The sequence below is a fragment of the Procambarus clarkii genome, chromosome 72 (assembly GCF_040958095.1).
Source record: "Procambarus clarkii isolate CNS0578487 chromosome 72, FALCON_Pclarkii_2.0, whole genome shotgun sequence".
Taxonomy (NCBI): domain Eukaryota; kingdom Metazoa; phylum Arthropoda; class Malacostraca; order Decapoda; family Cambaridae; genus Procambarus; species Procambarus clarkii.
In genome coordinates, this window is record NC_091221.1 from 17428790 (window position 1) to 17444426 (window position 15637).

Consider the following 15637-nt stretch of genomic DNA (forward strand, 5'->3'; position numbering starts at 1 on the left):
TCGACGTTCATCACCATCAGGGGCTTAGTCACCTCCACCACCTTCACCTCAATCATTACCAGCTGCAGGGCTGGTGCCGTCACCGTCTGGACTGTGACGGAGGTCACGGGAACATCACTGACTTGGAACACGGTGTTGAGGAGGATCTGGTTGATGGGAAACACCACGATCTCTGTGACATTCTGCCACTCGTCCTGATACTGCACAGTCTGGAAGACGGGACAGAGCAGCGGCCGTGGCTTACAGTAAAGGGTAGCAGATAGAGGCACAAGCACCGCAAGGTAGATCATAACCTCAGACTTGGAGTATGAGGCTAATATTTGCCTGGATCTTTCACGTTTTCTTTACCTTTGTACTGTGAAACAAAGTTTAGTATGAACCTAATCATACATTGAATTTTCCACAGCCTTTTCGGCAAGCTTGTAATGACGGTACTCGGGCTTGAGTTCCCACATATTCTTGTGAGGATTCTTAACATTATAGTTACATAGGTCTTTCAGGATCTCCTTTAGATATGTGATTGGTTGTCGGGTAATCTTGTGGAGATCCTTAATATTGTAATACTGATGCTTTTCAAATGCAGCAAACAACAACTCCATGACCTTATCTTTATCATCACGAATCGTCTTGCCTTCTGCCTTCTTCTTCTGCTCTAAATAAACATTATGTTTATGGTGTGAAATAGGCTTATAGCCGTTGAGGGGTCTGTCAATAAGCTTTACCGTATGAAGAGACTGGGCAGCTTTCTTCACAGCTTCCCTTTTCTGATTGATATAGTAGTCGTCCACTACAGGCTTGAATTTGAATTTAAATTCAAATTCTAGATAAATATTCAAATGAATAAATATTCATTCTAGTTTGTGGATGACTTGTCCCTCAAAGGACAATTGCTGTGTCTCGGAAACATAAGAAGAACATAAGAACATAAGAACAAAGGTAACTGCAGAAGGCCTATTGGCCCATACGAGGCAGCTCCTATTCTATAACCACCCAATCCCACTCATATACTTGTCCAACCCGTGCTTGAAACAATCGAGGGACCCCACCTCCACAATGTTACGCGGCAATTGGTTCCACAAATCAACAACCCTGTTACTGAACCAGTATTTACCCAAGTCTTTCCTAAATCTAAACTTATCCAATTTATATCCATTGTTTCGTGTTCTGTCCTGTGTTGATACTTTTAATACCCTATTAATATCCCCCCGGTTATGTCCATTCATCCACTTGTAAACCTCTATCATGTCACCCCTAACTCTTCGCCTTTCCAGTGAATGCAACTTAAGCTTTGTTAATCTTTCTTCATATGAAAGATTTCTAATTTGGGGAATTAACTTAGTCATCCTACGCTGGACACGTTCAAGTGAATTTATATCCATTCTATAATATGGCGACCAAAACTGAACTGCATAATCTAAATGGGGCCTAACTAGAGCAAGATATAGCTTGAGAACCACACCAGGTGTCTTGTTACTAACGCTGCGATTAATAAATCCAAGTGTCCGATTTGCCTTATTACGAACATTTATGCATTGATCCTTTTGTTTTAAATTCTTACTAATCATAACTCCCAGATCCCTTTCGCAATCCGACTTCGCAATTACAACACCATCTAGCTCGTATCTTGTAACTCTATCGTCATTACCTAACCTCAGAACTTTACATTTATCAGCATTAAACTGCATCTGCCAATCCTTTGACCATTTCAAAACCCTATCTAGATCAACTTGAAGTGATAGTGAGTCCTCCTCCGAATTAATTTCCCTACCGATTTTCGTATCATCGGCAAATTTGCAAATGTTGCTACTCAAACCTGAATCTAAATCATTTATATATATTATAAACAACAGAGGTCCCAGGACAGAGCCTTGAGGCACTCCACTTACAACATTTTCCCACTCTGACTTGATTCCATTTATACTAACTCTCTGTTTCCTTTGGTATAGCCATGCCCTAATCCAGCTTAATATAGCACCCCCAATACCATGAGACTCTATTTTTTTAATCAGTCTTTCATGTGGCACTGTATCAAAAGCTTTGCTAAAGTCAAGGTATACAACATCGCAATCCTTACCACTATCAACTGCCTCAACAATGCTAGAATAAAAAGATAACAAATTTGTTAAACATGAACGGCCATTTATAAAACCATGTTGCGACTCAATTATTAATTTATGTTTTTCAAGATGAAGACGAATTTTATTTGCTATTATAGATTCGAGTAACTTTCCCACAATAGACGTTAGGCTAATTGGTCGATAGTTAGACGCAAGTGATCTATCTCCTTTCTTAAAAACTGGTATCACATTAGCAACTTTCCAAAACTCTGGCACTCTGCCTGACTCTATTGATTTATTAAATATGGTTGACAGTGGGTCACAAAGCTCCTCTTTGCATTCTTTAAGCACCCTAGCAAACACTTCATCCGGCCCTGGGGATTTGTTTGGTTTGAGTTTTACTATTTGTTTAAGAACATCCTCCCTGGTAACTGCTAAACTCGTCAACCTGTCCTCGTCCCCACCCACATAGACTTGTTCGGCTGAAGGCATATTGTTAAGTTCCTCTTTAGTAAATACAGATACAAAATATTTGTTAAAAATACTACTCATCTCTTCATCACTATCTGTTATTTGACCTGTCTCAGTTTTTAATGGACCTATCCTTTCCCTAGTCTTAGTACGATATAACTGAAAAAAACCCTTTAGGATTTGTCTTTGCTTGCCCTGCTATGCGAACTTCATAGTTTCTTTTTGCTTTCCTTATCTCTTTTTTAACATTTCTAACCAGTTGTACGAATTCCTGTTCTAAAGTGACCTCCCCATTTTTAATCCTTTTGTACCAAGCTCTCTTTTTACCTATAAGGTTCTTCAAATTCTTTGTTATCCACTTTGGGTCATTAGTATACGATCTATTCAATTTGTATGGTATACTACGTTCCTGAGCTTTGTTTAGAATATTCTTAAATAAGTTATATATTGAATCCACATCGAAATCCCCATTTAAGTCACCTATCGCTGGGTTCATGTCTCGCTCCAAGACCGGCCCACACCCCATACCCAAGCCATTCCAATCAATTTGACCCAAAAAATTTCTTAGGCTATTAAAATCAGCTTTTCGAAAATCTGGCACTTTAACAGAATTTTCTCCTACTGGTCTATTCCATTCTATGCTAAATCTGATTTCTTTGTGATCACTGCTCCCTAGCTCACTCCCTATTTCGATGTCATTAATTTGCGTTTCCCTGTTAGTTAACACTAAATCTAAAATATTATTTTCCCGTGTTGGTTCCTTAATGTGTTGCGTAAGAAAGCAATCGTCAATTAATTCTAGAAAATCTTCTGCTTCACTATTCCCTGTTTTGTTCAACCAGTTTATTCCGCTAAAATTAAAGTCACCCATGACATAAATACTGTTAGATCTAGATGCTCTAGATATTTCATCCCATAGATGCTTTGCTTCCATTCTGTCTAAATTTGGTGGCCTATATATTACTAAACTGCAGCATCCGAGCTGCTGCTGCCGAGATCTGGTTCAGAAAGAACTCCGAGTGTCATTTCTTTTAAACTATGAGAAATTACCTTGTGCTCCCGAGGAATTTTCCCGTCCTTCAAGGTGTGTTCACTAGATTTAAAGGTTATTGTCGGAGGTTTACCAGGCACCTTGGTAATCTTAAGCTTTCCAACGTCATGGCCAGCACAGTCTGCCCATTTGTCCCCCAAATATTTAGGTACCTTGACCAGCCACAGCCCACGGCTGCAATTCGTAATATCCAAGTCCATCTTAGACTGTTGGCTCATGATGGAAAACACGAGAATATATAGTTACTTGACCTCTTTATAAAACGTCTTTCCGACACGTGCTAGTGTTTCAGAAAATATCTCTAATAGGGCTGGTGAAGTTTGTCGATGTGGTGGTTGTTTTTGAATACACCTGGTGATTGGTGGTTGGGAGTGGTGTTGGTAAGGGAACACAGGTGATGGAGAGAGTGACTGAAGTGGTGGTACTGCTTGTGACCAACCTTGTAGTCTGTGAGCTAAATGAGTAATGAGCTAACCCGTTGTGGCCACCGGGGGGTTATGTAGCAGCTATCTCAGGTGACTGATGTTGCTGGATGATGGAACTTGTTTATTTGGTCATTTCTCGATGCCGATAAATATTCAAATTGCTAAGAACATTAGAATAAAGTTAAACTGACAATACGAGGCATGTATGTTTATACATGTGCTTGAGTAGACTGTTAATGAATATGAATCAAAATATTTTTAACAAGTTAAAATATACGTTTTCTGATATAAATTCACTAGAACACGCCCAGCGTAGGATAACAAAGTTAATCCTGCAAATTAGAAACTTGTCATATGAAGAAAGATTAACTAAGTAGTACAAATTTGCATTCTCTAGAACGGCCAAGAATTCGGAGTGACTTAGTAGAGGTGTGCAAGTGGATGGATGGACACATCAAACGGGATATTAATAGGGTATTAGGAACATAAGAATGAAGGTAACTGCAGAAGGCCTATTGGCCCATACGAGAATAACAAAGTTAATCCTGCATATGAGAAACTTGTCATATGAAGAAAGATTGACTAAGTAGTACTAATTTGCATTCTCTAGAAAGGCCAAGAATTCGGAGTGACTTAGTAGAGGTGTGCAAGTGGATGGATGGACACATCAAACGGGATATTAATAGGGAATTAGGAACAAGAATGAAGGTAACTGCAGAAAGCCTATTGGCCCATACGAGGCAGCACCTATTTATATCTTCCCAATCCCATCAATATATAAGTCCAACGCATACTTGAAACAATCAAGGGATCCTACTTCTATCAAGATATGCGATAATTGGTTCCACAAATCAACAACCATTTTACCGAACCACTATTTTCCCAGGTATTTCCTAAATCTAAACGTAGGAAAATAAGAATAAACGTAACTGCAGATTTCCTACTGGCCCCACACAAGAAAGCTGCTATTTATAACCACCTAATCTCATTCATATATGTCTAAGAACATAAGAATAAAGGTAAGTGTTGAGATTGCGAAGTCGGATTGCGAAAGGGATCTGGGAGTTATGATTAGTAAGAATTTAAAACAAAAAGATCAATGCCTGAATGTTCGTAATAAGGCAAATAGGACACTAGGGTTTATTAATCGAAGCGTAATTAACAAGACACCTGGTGTGGTTCCTCAGCTATATCTTGCTCTGGTTAGGCCCCATTTAGATTATACAGTTGAGTTTTGGTCACCATACTATAGAATGGATATAAATTCATTTGAACGTGTCCAGCATAGAATGACTAAGTTAATTCCCCAAATTAGAAATCTTTCATATGAAGAAAGATTAACAAAGCTTAACTTGCATCACTGGAAAGGCGAAGAGTTAGGTGTGACATGATAGAGGTTTACAAGTGGGTGAATGGACAAAACAAAGGGGATATTAATAGGGTATTAAAAGTATCAACACAAGACAGAACACGAAACAATGGTTATAAATTGGATAAGTTTAGATTTAGAAAAGACTTGGGTAAATACTGGTTCAGTAACAGGGTTGTTGATTTGTGAAACCAATTGCCGCGTAACATTGTGGAGGTGGGGTCCCTCGATTGTTTCAAGCGTGGGTTGGACATGTATATGAGTGGGATTGGGTGGTTATAAATAGGAGCTGCCTCGTATGGGCCAACAGGCCTTCTGCAGTTGCCTTTGTTCTTATGTTCTTATGTTCCTATCCTTAGTGGCTTAGCACAAATCAATAGATTAGGCTAGATTGAGCAACATTTAGTTGGGCTCCTGCCTAACTACAGTTAAGGTTTGGCAATAAATTTATATACCATAATAATAGCGGAATAAACTGGTTGAACAAAACAGGGAATAGTGAAGCAGAAGATTTTCTAGAATTATTTGACGATTGCTTTCTTACGCAACACATTAAGGAACCAACACGGGAAAATAATATTTTAGATTTAGTGTTAACTAACAGGGAAACGCAAATTAATGACATCGAAATAGGGAGTGAGCTAGGGAGCAGTGATCACAAAGAAATCAGATTTAGCATAGAATGGAATAGACCAGTAGGAGAAAATTCTGTTAAAGTGCCAGATTTTCGAAAAGCTGATTTTAATAGCCTAAGAAATTTTTTGGGTCAAATTGATTGGAAAGGCTTGGGTATGGGGTGTGGGCCGGTCTTGGAGCGAGACATGAACCCAGCGATAGGTGACTTAAATGGGGATTTCGATGTGGATTCAATATATAACTTATTTAAGAATATTCTAAACAAAGCATAGGAACGTAGTATACCATACAAATTGAATAGATCGTATACTAATGACCCAAAGTGGATAACAAAGAATTTGAAGAACCTTATAGGTAAAAAGAGAGCTTGGTACAAAAGGATTAAAAATGGGGAAGTCACTTTAGAACAGGAATTCGTACAACTGGTTAGAAATGTTAAAAAAGAGATAAGGAAAGCTAAAAGAAACTATGAAGTTCGCATAGCAGGGCAAGCAAAGACAAATCCTAAAGGGTTTTTTCAGTTATATCGTACTAAGACTAGGGAAAGGATAGGTCCATTAAAAACTGAGACAGGTCAAATAACAGATAGTGATGAAGAGATGAGTAGTATTTTTAATAAATATTTTGTATCTGTATTTACTAAAGAGGAACTTAACAATATGCCTTCAGCCGAACAAGTCTATGTGGGTGGGGACGAGGACAGGTTGACGAGTTTAGCAGTTACCAGGGAGGATGTTCTTAAACAAATAGTAAAACTCAAACCAAACAAATCCCCAGGGCCGGATGAAGTGTTTGCCAGGGTGCTTAAAAAATGCAAAGAGGAGCTTTGTGACCCACTGTCAACCATATTTAATAAATCAATAGAGTCAGGCAGAGTGCCAGAGTTTTGGAAAGTTGCTAATGTGATACCAGTTTTTAAGAAAGGAGATAGATCACTTGCGTCTAACTATCGACCAATTAGCCTAACGTCTATTGTGGGAAAGTTACTCGAATCTATAATAGCAAATAAAATTCGTCTTCATCTTGAAAAACATAAATTAATAATTGAGTCGCAACATGGTTTTATAAATGGCCGTTCATGTTTAACAAATTTGTTATCTTTTTATTCTAGCATTGTTGAGGCAGTTGATAGTGGTAAGGATTGCGATGTTGTATACCTTGACTTTAGCAAAGCTTTTGATACAGTGCCACATGAAAGACTGATTAAAAAAATAGAGTCTCATGGTATTGGGGGTGCTATATTAAGCTGGATTAGGGCATGGCTATACCAAAGGAAACAGAGAGTTAGTATAAATGGAATCAAGTCAGAGTGGGAAAATGTTGTAAGTGGAGTGCCTCAAGGCTCTGTCCTGGGACCTCTGTTGTTTATAATATATATAAATGATTTAGATTCAGGTTTGAGTAGCAACATTTACAAATTTGCCGATGATACGAAAATCGGTAGGGAAATTAATTCGGAGGAGGACTCACTATCACTTCAAGTTGATCTAGATAGGGTTTTGAAATGGTCAAAGGATTGGCAGATGCAGTTTAATGCTGATAAATGTAAAGTTCTGAGGTTAGGTAATGATGATAGAGTTACAAGATACGAGCTAGATGGTGTTGTGATTGCGAAGTCGGATTGCGAAAGGGATCTGGGAGTTATGATTAGTAAGAATTTAAAACAAAAGGATCAATGCATAAATGTTCGTAATAAGGCAAATCGGACACTTGGATTTATTAATCGCAGCGTTAGTAACAAGACACCTGGTGTGGTTCTCAAGCTATATCTTGCTCTAGTTAGGCCCCATTTAGATTATGCAGTTCAGTTTTGGTCGCCATATTATAGAATGGATATAAATTCACTTGAACGTGTCCAGCGTAGGATGACTAAGTTAATTCCCCAAATTAGAAATCTTTCATATGAAGAAAGATTAACAAAGCTTAAGTTGCATTCACTGGAAAGGCGAAGAGTTAGGGGTGACATGATAGAGGTTTACAAGTGGATGAATGGACATAACCGGGGGGATATTAATAGGGTATTAAAAGTATCAACACAGGACAGAACACGAAACAATGGATATAAATTGGATAAGTTTAGATTTAGGAAAGACTTGGGTAAATACTGGTTCAGTAACAGGGTTGTTGATTTGTGGAACCAATTGCCGCGTAACATTGTGGAGGTGGGGTCCCTCGATTGTTTCAAGCACGGGTTGGACAAGTATATGAGTGGGATTGGGTGGTTATAGAATAGGAGCTGCCTCGTATGGGCCAATAGGCCTTCTGCAGTTACCTTTGTTCTTATGTTCTTATGATTAAAAAGATAGAGTCTCATGGTATTGGGGGTTCTATATTAAGCTGGATTAGGGCATGGCTATACCAAAGGAAACAGAGAGTTAGTATAAATGGAATCAAGTCAGAGTGGGAAAATGTTGTAAGTGGAGTGCCTCAAGGCTCTGTCCTGGGACCTCTGTTGTTTATAATATATATAAATGATTTAGATTCAGGTTTGAGTAGCAACATTTGCAAATTTGCCGATGATACGAAAATCGGTAGGGAAATTAATTCGGAGGAGGACTCACTATCACTTCAAGTTGATCTAGATAGGGTTTTGAAATGGTCAAAGGATTGGCAGATGCAGTTTAATGCTGATAAATGTAAAGTTCTGAGGTTAGGTAATGATGATAGAGTTACAAGATACGAGCTAGATGGTGTTGTGATTGCGAAGTCGGATTGCGAAAGGGATCTGGGAGTTATGATTAGTAAGAATTTAAAACAAAAGGATCAATGCATAAATGTTCGTAATAAGGCAAATCGGACACTTGGATTTATTAATCGCAGCGTTAGTAACAAGACACCTGGTGTGGTTCTCAAGCTATATCTTGCTCTAGTTAGGCCCCATTTAGATTATGCAGTTCAGTTTTGGTCGCCATATTATAGAATGGATATAAATTCACTTGAACGTGTCCAGCGTAGGATGACTAAGTTAATTCCCCAAATTAGAAATCTTTCATATGAAGAAAGATTAACAAAGCTTAAGTTGCATTCACTGGAAAGGCGAAGAGTTAGGGGTGACATGATAGAGGTTTACAAGTGGACTGGGAACACTTCTATGGAAGAAATGAAATGTATGCTCGTGATGGGGTGCATCTATCGAGAGCTGGGGTTGTTGCTGTTGCGAACTCGCTAGAAGAAGTGGTTAGAGGTGTTTGTTTGGGTTTAAACTGTTAGTAGATAGAGGTATGGGAATTGATTTGGAGGAAGGAGGTAATAAAAGTATGTGTTTGTGGGAGAAAGGAATTGGCAAAACGATCAGGGAAAGAGAAGGTCCGCAAAATAACAATTCACTTAGGGTATATTACACTAACAGTAGAAGTCTAAGAAATAAAATTAACGAATTAAATGCTCTTGTCTGCACAGAAAAAATAGATATTATTGCACTTACCGAAACGTGGATGAATGTAGAAAATAGAGAACTATTAGCTGAATATCAAATATATGGATTTAAACTATTTCACACAGATAGATATATTAGACGAGGAGGTGGAGTAGCCATATATGTTAGGGACAATTTGAAATGTAGTCTCAAAGAGGGAATCAAAACAGAGCCACACACAGAAACTATTTGGATTGAATTAAACGAAAAAGCTAATAATATTATAATAGGAGTAATATATAGGCCACCAAATTTAGACAGAATGGAAGCAAAGCATCTATGGGATGAAATATCTAGAGCATCTAGATCTAACAGTATTTATGTCATGGGTGACTTTAATTTTAGCGGAATAAACTGGTTGAACAAAACAGGGAATAGTGAAGCAGAAGATTTTCTAGAATTAATTGACGATTGCTTTCTTACGCAACACATTAAGGAACCAACACGGGAAAATAATATTTTAGATTTAGTGTTAACTAACAGGGAAACGCAAATTAATGACATCGAAATAGGGAGTGAGCTAGGGAGCAGTGATCACAAAGAAATCAGATTTAGCATAGAATGGAATAGACCAGTAGGAGAAAATTCTGTTAAAGTGCCAGATTTTCGAAAAGCTGATTTTAATAGCCTAAGAAATTTTTTGGGTCAAATTGATTGGAAAGGCTTGGGTATGGGGTGTGGGCCGGTCTTGGAGCGAGACATGAACCCAGCAATAGGTGACTTAAATGGGGATTTCGATGTGGATTCAATATATAACTTATTTAAGAATATTCTAAACAAAGCACAGGAACGTAGTATACCATACAAATTGAATAGATCGTATACTAATGACCCAAAGTGGATAACAAAGAATTTGAAGAACCTTATAGGTAAAAAGAGAGCTTGGTACAAAAGGATTAAAAATGGGGAGGTCACTTTAGAACAGGAATTCGTACAACTGGTTAGAAATGTTAAAAAAGAGATAAGGAAAGCAAAAAGAAACTATGAAGTTCGCATAGCAGGGCAAGCAAAGACAAATCCTAAAGGGTTTTTTCAGTTATATCGTACTAAGACTAGGGAAAGGATAGGTCCATTAAAAACTGAGACAGGTCAAATAACAGATAGTGATGAAGAGATGAGTAGTATTTTTAATAAATATTTTGTATCTGTATTTACTAAAGAGGAACTTAACAATATGCCTTCAGCCGAACAAGTCTATGTGGGTGGGGACGAGGACAGGTTGACGAGTTTAGCAGTTACCAGGGAGGATGTTCTTAAACAAATAGTAAAACTCAAACCAAACAAATCCCCAGGGCCGGATGAAGTGTTTGCTAGGGTGCTTAAAGAATGCAAAGAGGAGCTTTGTGACCCACTGTCAACCATATTTAATAAATCAATAGAGTCAGGCAGAGTGCCAGAGTTTTGGAAAGTTGCTAATGTGATACCAGTTTTTAAGAAAGGAGATAGATCACTTGCGTCTAACTATCGACCAATTAGCCTAACGTCTATTGTGGGAAAGTTACTCGAATCTATAATAGCAAATAAAATTCGTCTTCATCTTGAAAAACATAAATTAATAATTGAGTCGCAACATGGTTTTATAAATGGCCGTTCATGTTTAACAAATTTGTTATCTTTTTATTCTAGCATTGTTGAGGCAGTTGATAGTGGTAAGGATTGCGATGTTGTATACCTTGACTTTAGCAAAGCTTTTGATACAGTGCCACATGAAAGACTGATTAAAAAAATAGAGTCTCATGGTATTGGGGGTGCTATATTAAGCTGGATTAGGCCTCAGAACTTTACATTTATCAGCATTAAACTGCATCTGCCAATCCTTTGACCATTTCAAAACCCTATCTAGATCAACTTGAAGTGATAGTGAGTCCTCCTCCGAATTAATTTCCCTACCGATTTTCGTATCATCGGCAAATTTGCAAATGTTGCTACTCAAACCTGAATCTAAATCATTTATATATATTATAAACAACAGAGGTCCCAGGACAGAGCCTTGAGGCACTCCACTTACAACATTTTCCCACTCTGACTTGATTCCATTTATACTAACTCTCTGTTTCCTTTGGTATAGCCATGCCCTAATCCAGCTTAATATAGCACCCCCAATACCATGAGACTCTATTTTTTTAATCAGTCTTTCATGTGGCACTGTATCAAAAGCTTTGCTAAAGTCAAGGTATACAACATCGCAATCCTTACCACTATCAACTGCCTCAACAATGCTAGAATAAAAAGATAACAAATTTGTTAAACATGAACGGCCATTTATAAAACCATGTTGCGACTCAATTATTAATTTATGTTTTTCAAGATGAAGACGAATTTTATTTGCTATTATAGATTCGAGTAACTTTCCCACAATAGACGTTAGGCTAATTGGTCGATAGTTAGACGCAAGTGATCTATCTCCTTTCTTAAAAACTGGTATCACATTAGCAACTTTCCAAAACTCTGGCACTCTGCCTGACTCTATTGATTTATTAAATATGGTTGACAGTGGGTCACAAAGCTCCTCTTTGCATTCTTTAAGCACCCTAGCAAACACTTCATCCGGCCCTGGGGATTTGTTTGGTTTGAGTTTTACTATTTGTTTAAGAACATCCTCCCTGGTAACTGCTAAACTCGTCAACCTGTCCTCGTCCCCACCCACATAGACTTGTTCGGCTGAAGGCATATTGTCAAGTTCCTCTTTAGTAAATACAGATACAAAATATTTATTAAAAATACTACTCATCTCTTCATCACTATCTGTTATTTGACCTGTCTCAGTTTTTAATGGACCTATCCTTTCCCTAGTCTTAGTACGATATAACTGTGGGTACGATATAACTGCAGAAGGCCTATTGGCCCATACGAGGCAGCTCCTATTCTATAACCACCCAATCCCACTCATATACTTGTCCAACCCGTGCTTGAAACAATCGAGGGACCCCACCTCCACAATGTTACGCGGCAATTGGTTCCACAAATCAACAACCCTGTTACTGAACCAGTATTTAAGTCTTTCCTAAATCTAAACTTATCCAATTTATATCCATTGTTTCGTGTTCTGTCCTGTGTTGATACTTTTAATACCCTATTAATATCCCCCCGGTTATGTCCATTCATCCACTTGTAAACCTGTATCATGTCACCCCTAACTCTTCGCCTTTCCAGTGAATGCAACTTAAGCTTTGTTAATCTTTCTTCATATGAAAGATTTCTAATTTGGGGAATTAACTTAGTCATCCTACGCTGGACACGTTCAAGTGAATTTATATCCATTCTATAATATGGCGACCAAAACTGAACTGCATAATCTAAATGGGGCCTAACTAGAGCAAGATATAGCTTGAGAACCACACCAGGTGTCTTGTTACTAACGCTGCGATTAATAAATCCAAGTGTCCGATTTGCCTTATTACGAACATTTATGCATTGATCCTTTTGTTTTAAATTCTTACTAATCATAACTCCCAGATCCCTTTCGCAATCCGACTTCGCAATCACAACACCATCTAGCTCGTATCATGTAACTCTATCATCATTACCTAACCTCAGAACTTTACATTTATCAGCATTAAACTGCATCTGCCAATCCTTTGACCATTTCAAAACCCTATCTAGATCAACTTGAAGTGATAGTGAGTCCTCCTCCGAATTAATTTCCCTACCGATTTTCGTATCATCGGCAAATTTGCAAATGTTGCTACTCAAACCTGAATCTAAATCATTTATATATATTATAAACAACAGAGGTCCCAGGACAGAGCCTTGAGGCACTCCACTTACAACATTTTCCCACTCTGACTTGATTCCATTTATACTAACTCTCTGTTTCCTTTGGTATAGCCATGCCCTAATCCAGCTTAATATAGCACCCCCAATACCATGAGACTCTATTTTTTTTTTAATCAGTCTTTCATGTGGCACTGTATCAAAAGCTTTGCTAAAGTCAAGGTATACAACATCGCAATCCTTACCACTATCAACTGCCTCAACAATGCTAGAATAAAAAGATAACAAATTTGTTAAACATGAACGGCCATTTATAAAACCATGTTGCGACTCAATTATTAATTTATGTTTTTCAAGATGAAGACGAATTTTATTTGCTATTATAGATTCGAGTAACTTTCCCACAATAGACGTTAGGCTAATTGGTCGATAGTTAGACGCAAGTGATCTATCTCCTTTCCTAAAAACTGGTATCACACTAGCAACCCTCCAAAACTCTGGCACTCTGCCCGACTCCACCGATTTACCAAACATGGTTGTCAGTGGGTCACAAAGCTCCCCCTTGCACTCCCCAAGCACCCTGGCAAACACTTCACCCGGCCCTGGGGACCTGTTTGGTTCGAGCCCCACCATCTGTCTAAGAACATCCTCCCTGGCAACTGCCAAACCCGTCAACCGCTCCTCGTCCCCACCCACATAGACTTGCTCGGCTGAAGGCACATTGTTAAGTTCCTCTTTAGTAAATACAGATACAAAACATTTACCAAAAACACCACTCATCTCTCCATCACCATCCGCTACCTGACCCGTCTCAGCCTTCAATGGACCCATCCCCTCCCCAGTCCCAGCACGATACAACTGAAAAAACCCTCCAGGACCCGTCCCCGCCCGCCCCGCTATGCGAACTTCACAGTTTCTCTTTGCTTTCCCCATCCCTTCTTTAACATTTCCAACCAGTTGCACGAACTCCCGCTCCAAAGTGACCTCCCCACTCTCAATCCCCTTGCACCAAGCTCTCCCCCCACCTATAAGGCTCCTCAAACTCCCTGTTATCCACTCCGGGTCATTAGCGCTCGATCCATTCAATTTGTATGGTACACTACGCTCCTGTGCTCTGCCTAGAATATTCCCAAACAAGTTATACATTGAATCCACATCGAAATCCCCATTTAAGTCACCCATCGCTGGGCTCATGTCCCGCTCCAAGACCGGCCCACACCCCACACCCAAGACCCCCCAATCAATTCGACCCAAGAAATTTCTTAGGCTACTAAAATCAGCCCCTCGAAAATCTGGCACTCCAACAGAACCCTCTCCCACTGGTCCACTCCACTCCACGCCAAATCTGATTTCTCCGTGATCACTGCTCCCCAGCCCACTCCCCATTTCGATGTCACCAATTTGCGTTTCCCTGCTAGTCAACACCAAATCCAAAATATTATTCTCCCGCGTTGGTTCCCCAACGTGTTGCGTAAGAAAGCAATCGCCAACTAATTCCAGAAAATCCTCCGCTTCACCACTCCCTGCCTTGTTCAACCAGCTCACTCCGCCAAAACCAAAGTCACCCACGACACAAACACTGTTAGATCCAGACGCTCCAGATACCCCATCCCACAGATGCCCCGCCCCCACCCTGTCCAAATTTGGTGGCCTATATACTTCTCCTATTATAATATTATCAGCTCCTTCGCTCAACTCAATCCAAACAGTTTCCGTGTGCGGCTCTGTTTTGATTCCCTCTTTGAGACTACATTTCAAATTGTCCCCAACATATATGGCTACTCCACCTCCTCGTCCAATACATCTATCTGCGCGAAACAGCTTAAATCCATATACTTGACACTCAGCTAACAGTTCTCTATTTTCCACACTCATCCACGTTTCGGCAAGTGCAACAATATCCATTTTTTCTGTGCAGACAAGAGCACCCAATTCGTCAATTTCATTTCTCAGACCTCCACTGTCAGTGTAATACACCCCAAGTGAATTGTTCCTTTGCGGACCTCCTCTCTCCCCGATCGTCCCGCCAACTCCCCTCTCCCACAAACAAATACCCTTACTACCTCCCTCCTCCAAATCAATTCCCATACCTCCACCCACCAACAGTCCAAACCCAAACAAACACCTCCAACCACTTCTTCCAACGAGCTCGCAACAGCAACAACCCCAGCCCTCGATAGATGCACCCCATCACGAGCACACACCTCACTTCCTCCATAGAAGCGCTCCCAGCTGTCTATGAAAGACACCGCACTTGATTCGCAATATCCCTCCAGCCGGCAATTGACACCAAGTGCCCCCAAATATTTTATTTGGGGGCACCCAAATATTTGGGATATAATAATATTTGGGATATAATAATATTTGGGATATAATAATATTTGGGATATAATAATATTTGGGATATAATAATATTTGGGATATAATAATATTTGGGATATTTACTGTATCTGTATTTAGTAAATACAGATACAAAATATTTATTAAAAATACTACTCA

At 39.2% G+C, this 15637-nt stretch overlaps 1 protein-coding gene across 1 annotated transcript; it reads right to left on the bottom strand.

Annotated features, from left to right (window-relative positions):
* Positions 1-380: 380 nt before the first annotated feature.
* Positions 381-15226, bottom strand: LOC138356443 (uncharacterized). Its single transcript, XM_069312595.1, has 2 exons — positions 13666-15226; positions 381-652 (listed from the first exon to the last, which is right to left on the bottom strand). Exons 1-2 carry the CDS (start codon positions 15224-15226, stop codon positions 381-383), a joined length of 1833 nt encoding a protein of 610 aa, XP_069168696.1.
* Between the last annotated feature and the right edge of the window lie 411 nt (positions 15227-15637).

Excerpts from the sequence above, each read along its gene's own strand:
- LOC138356443 (XM_069312595.1), bottom strand. The coding sequence starts at position 15,226 with ATGGGAATTGATTTGGAGGAGGGAGGTAGTAAGGGTATTTGTTTGTGG. Across the intron at positions 653-13,665 it reads CCCACTGACAACCATGTTTG|AGCAGAAGAAGAAGGCAGAA; the intron begins GTAAATCGGTGG and ends ATGTTTATTTAG.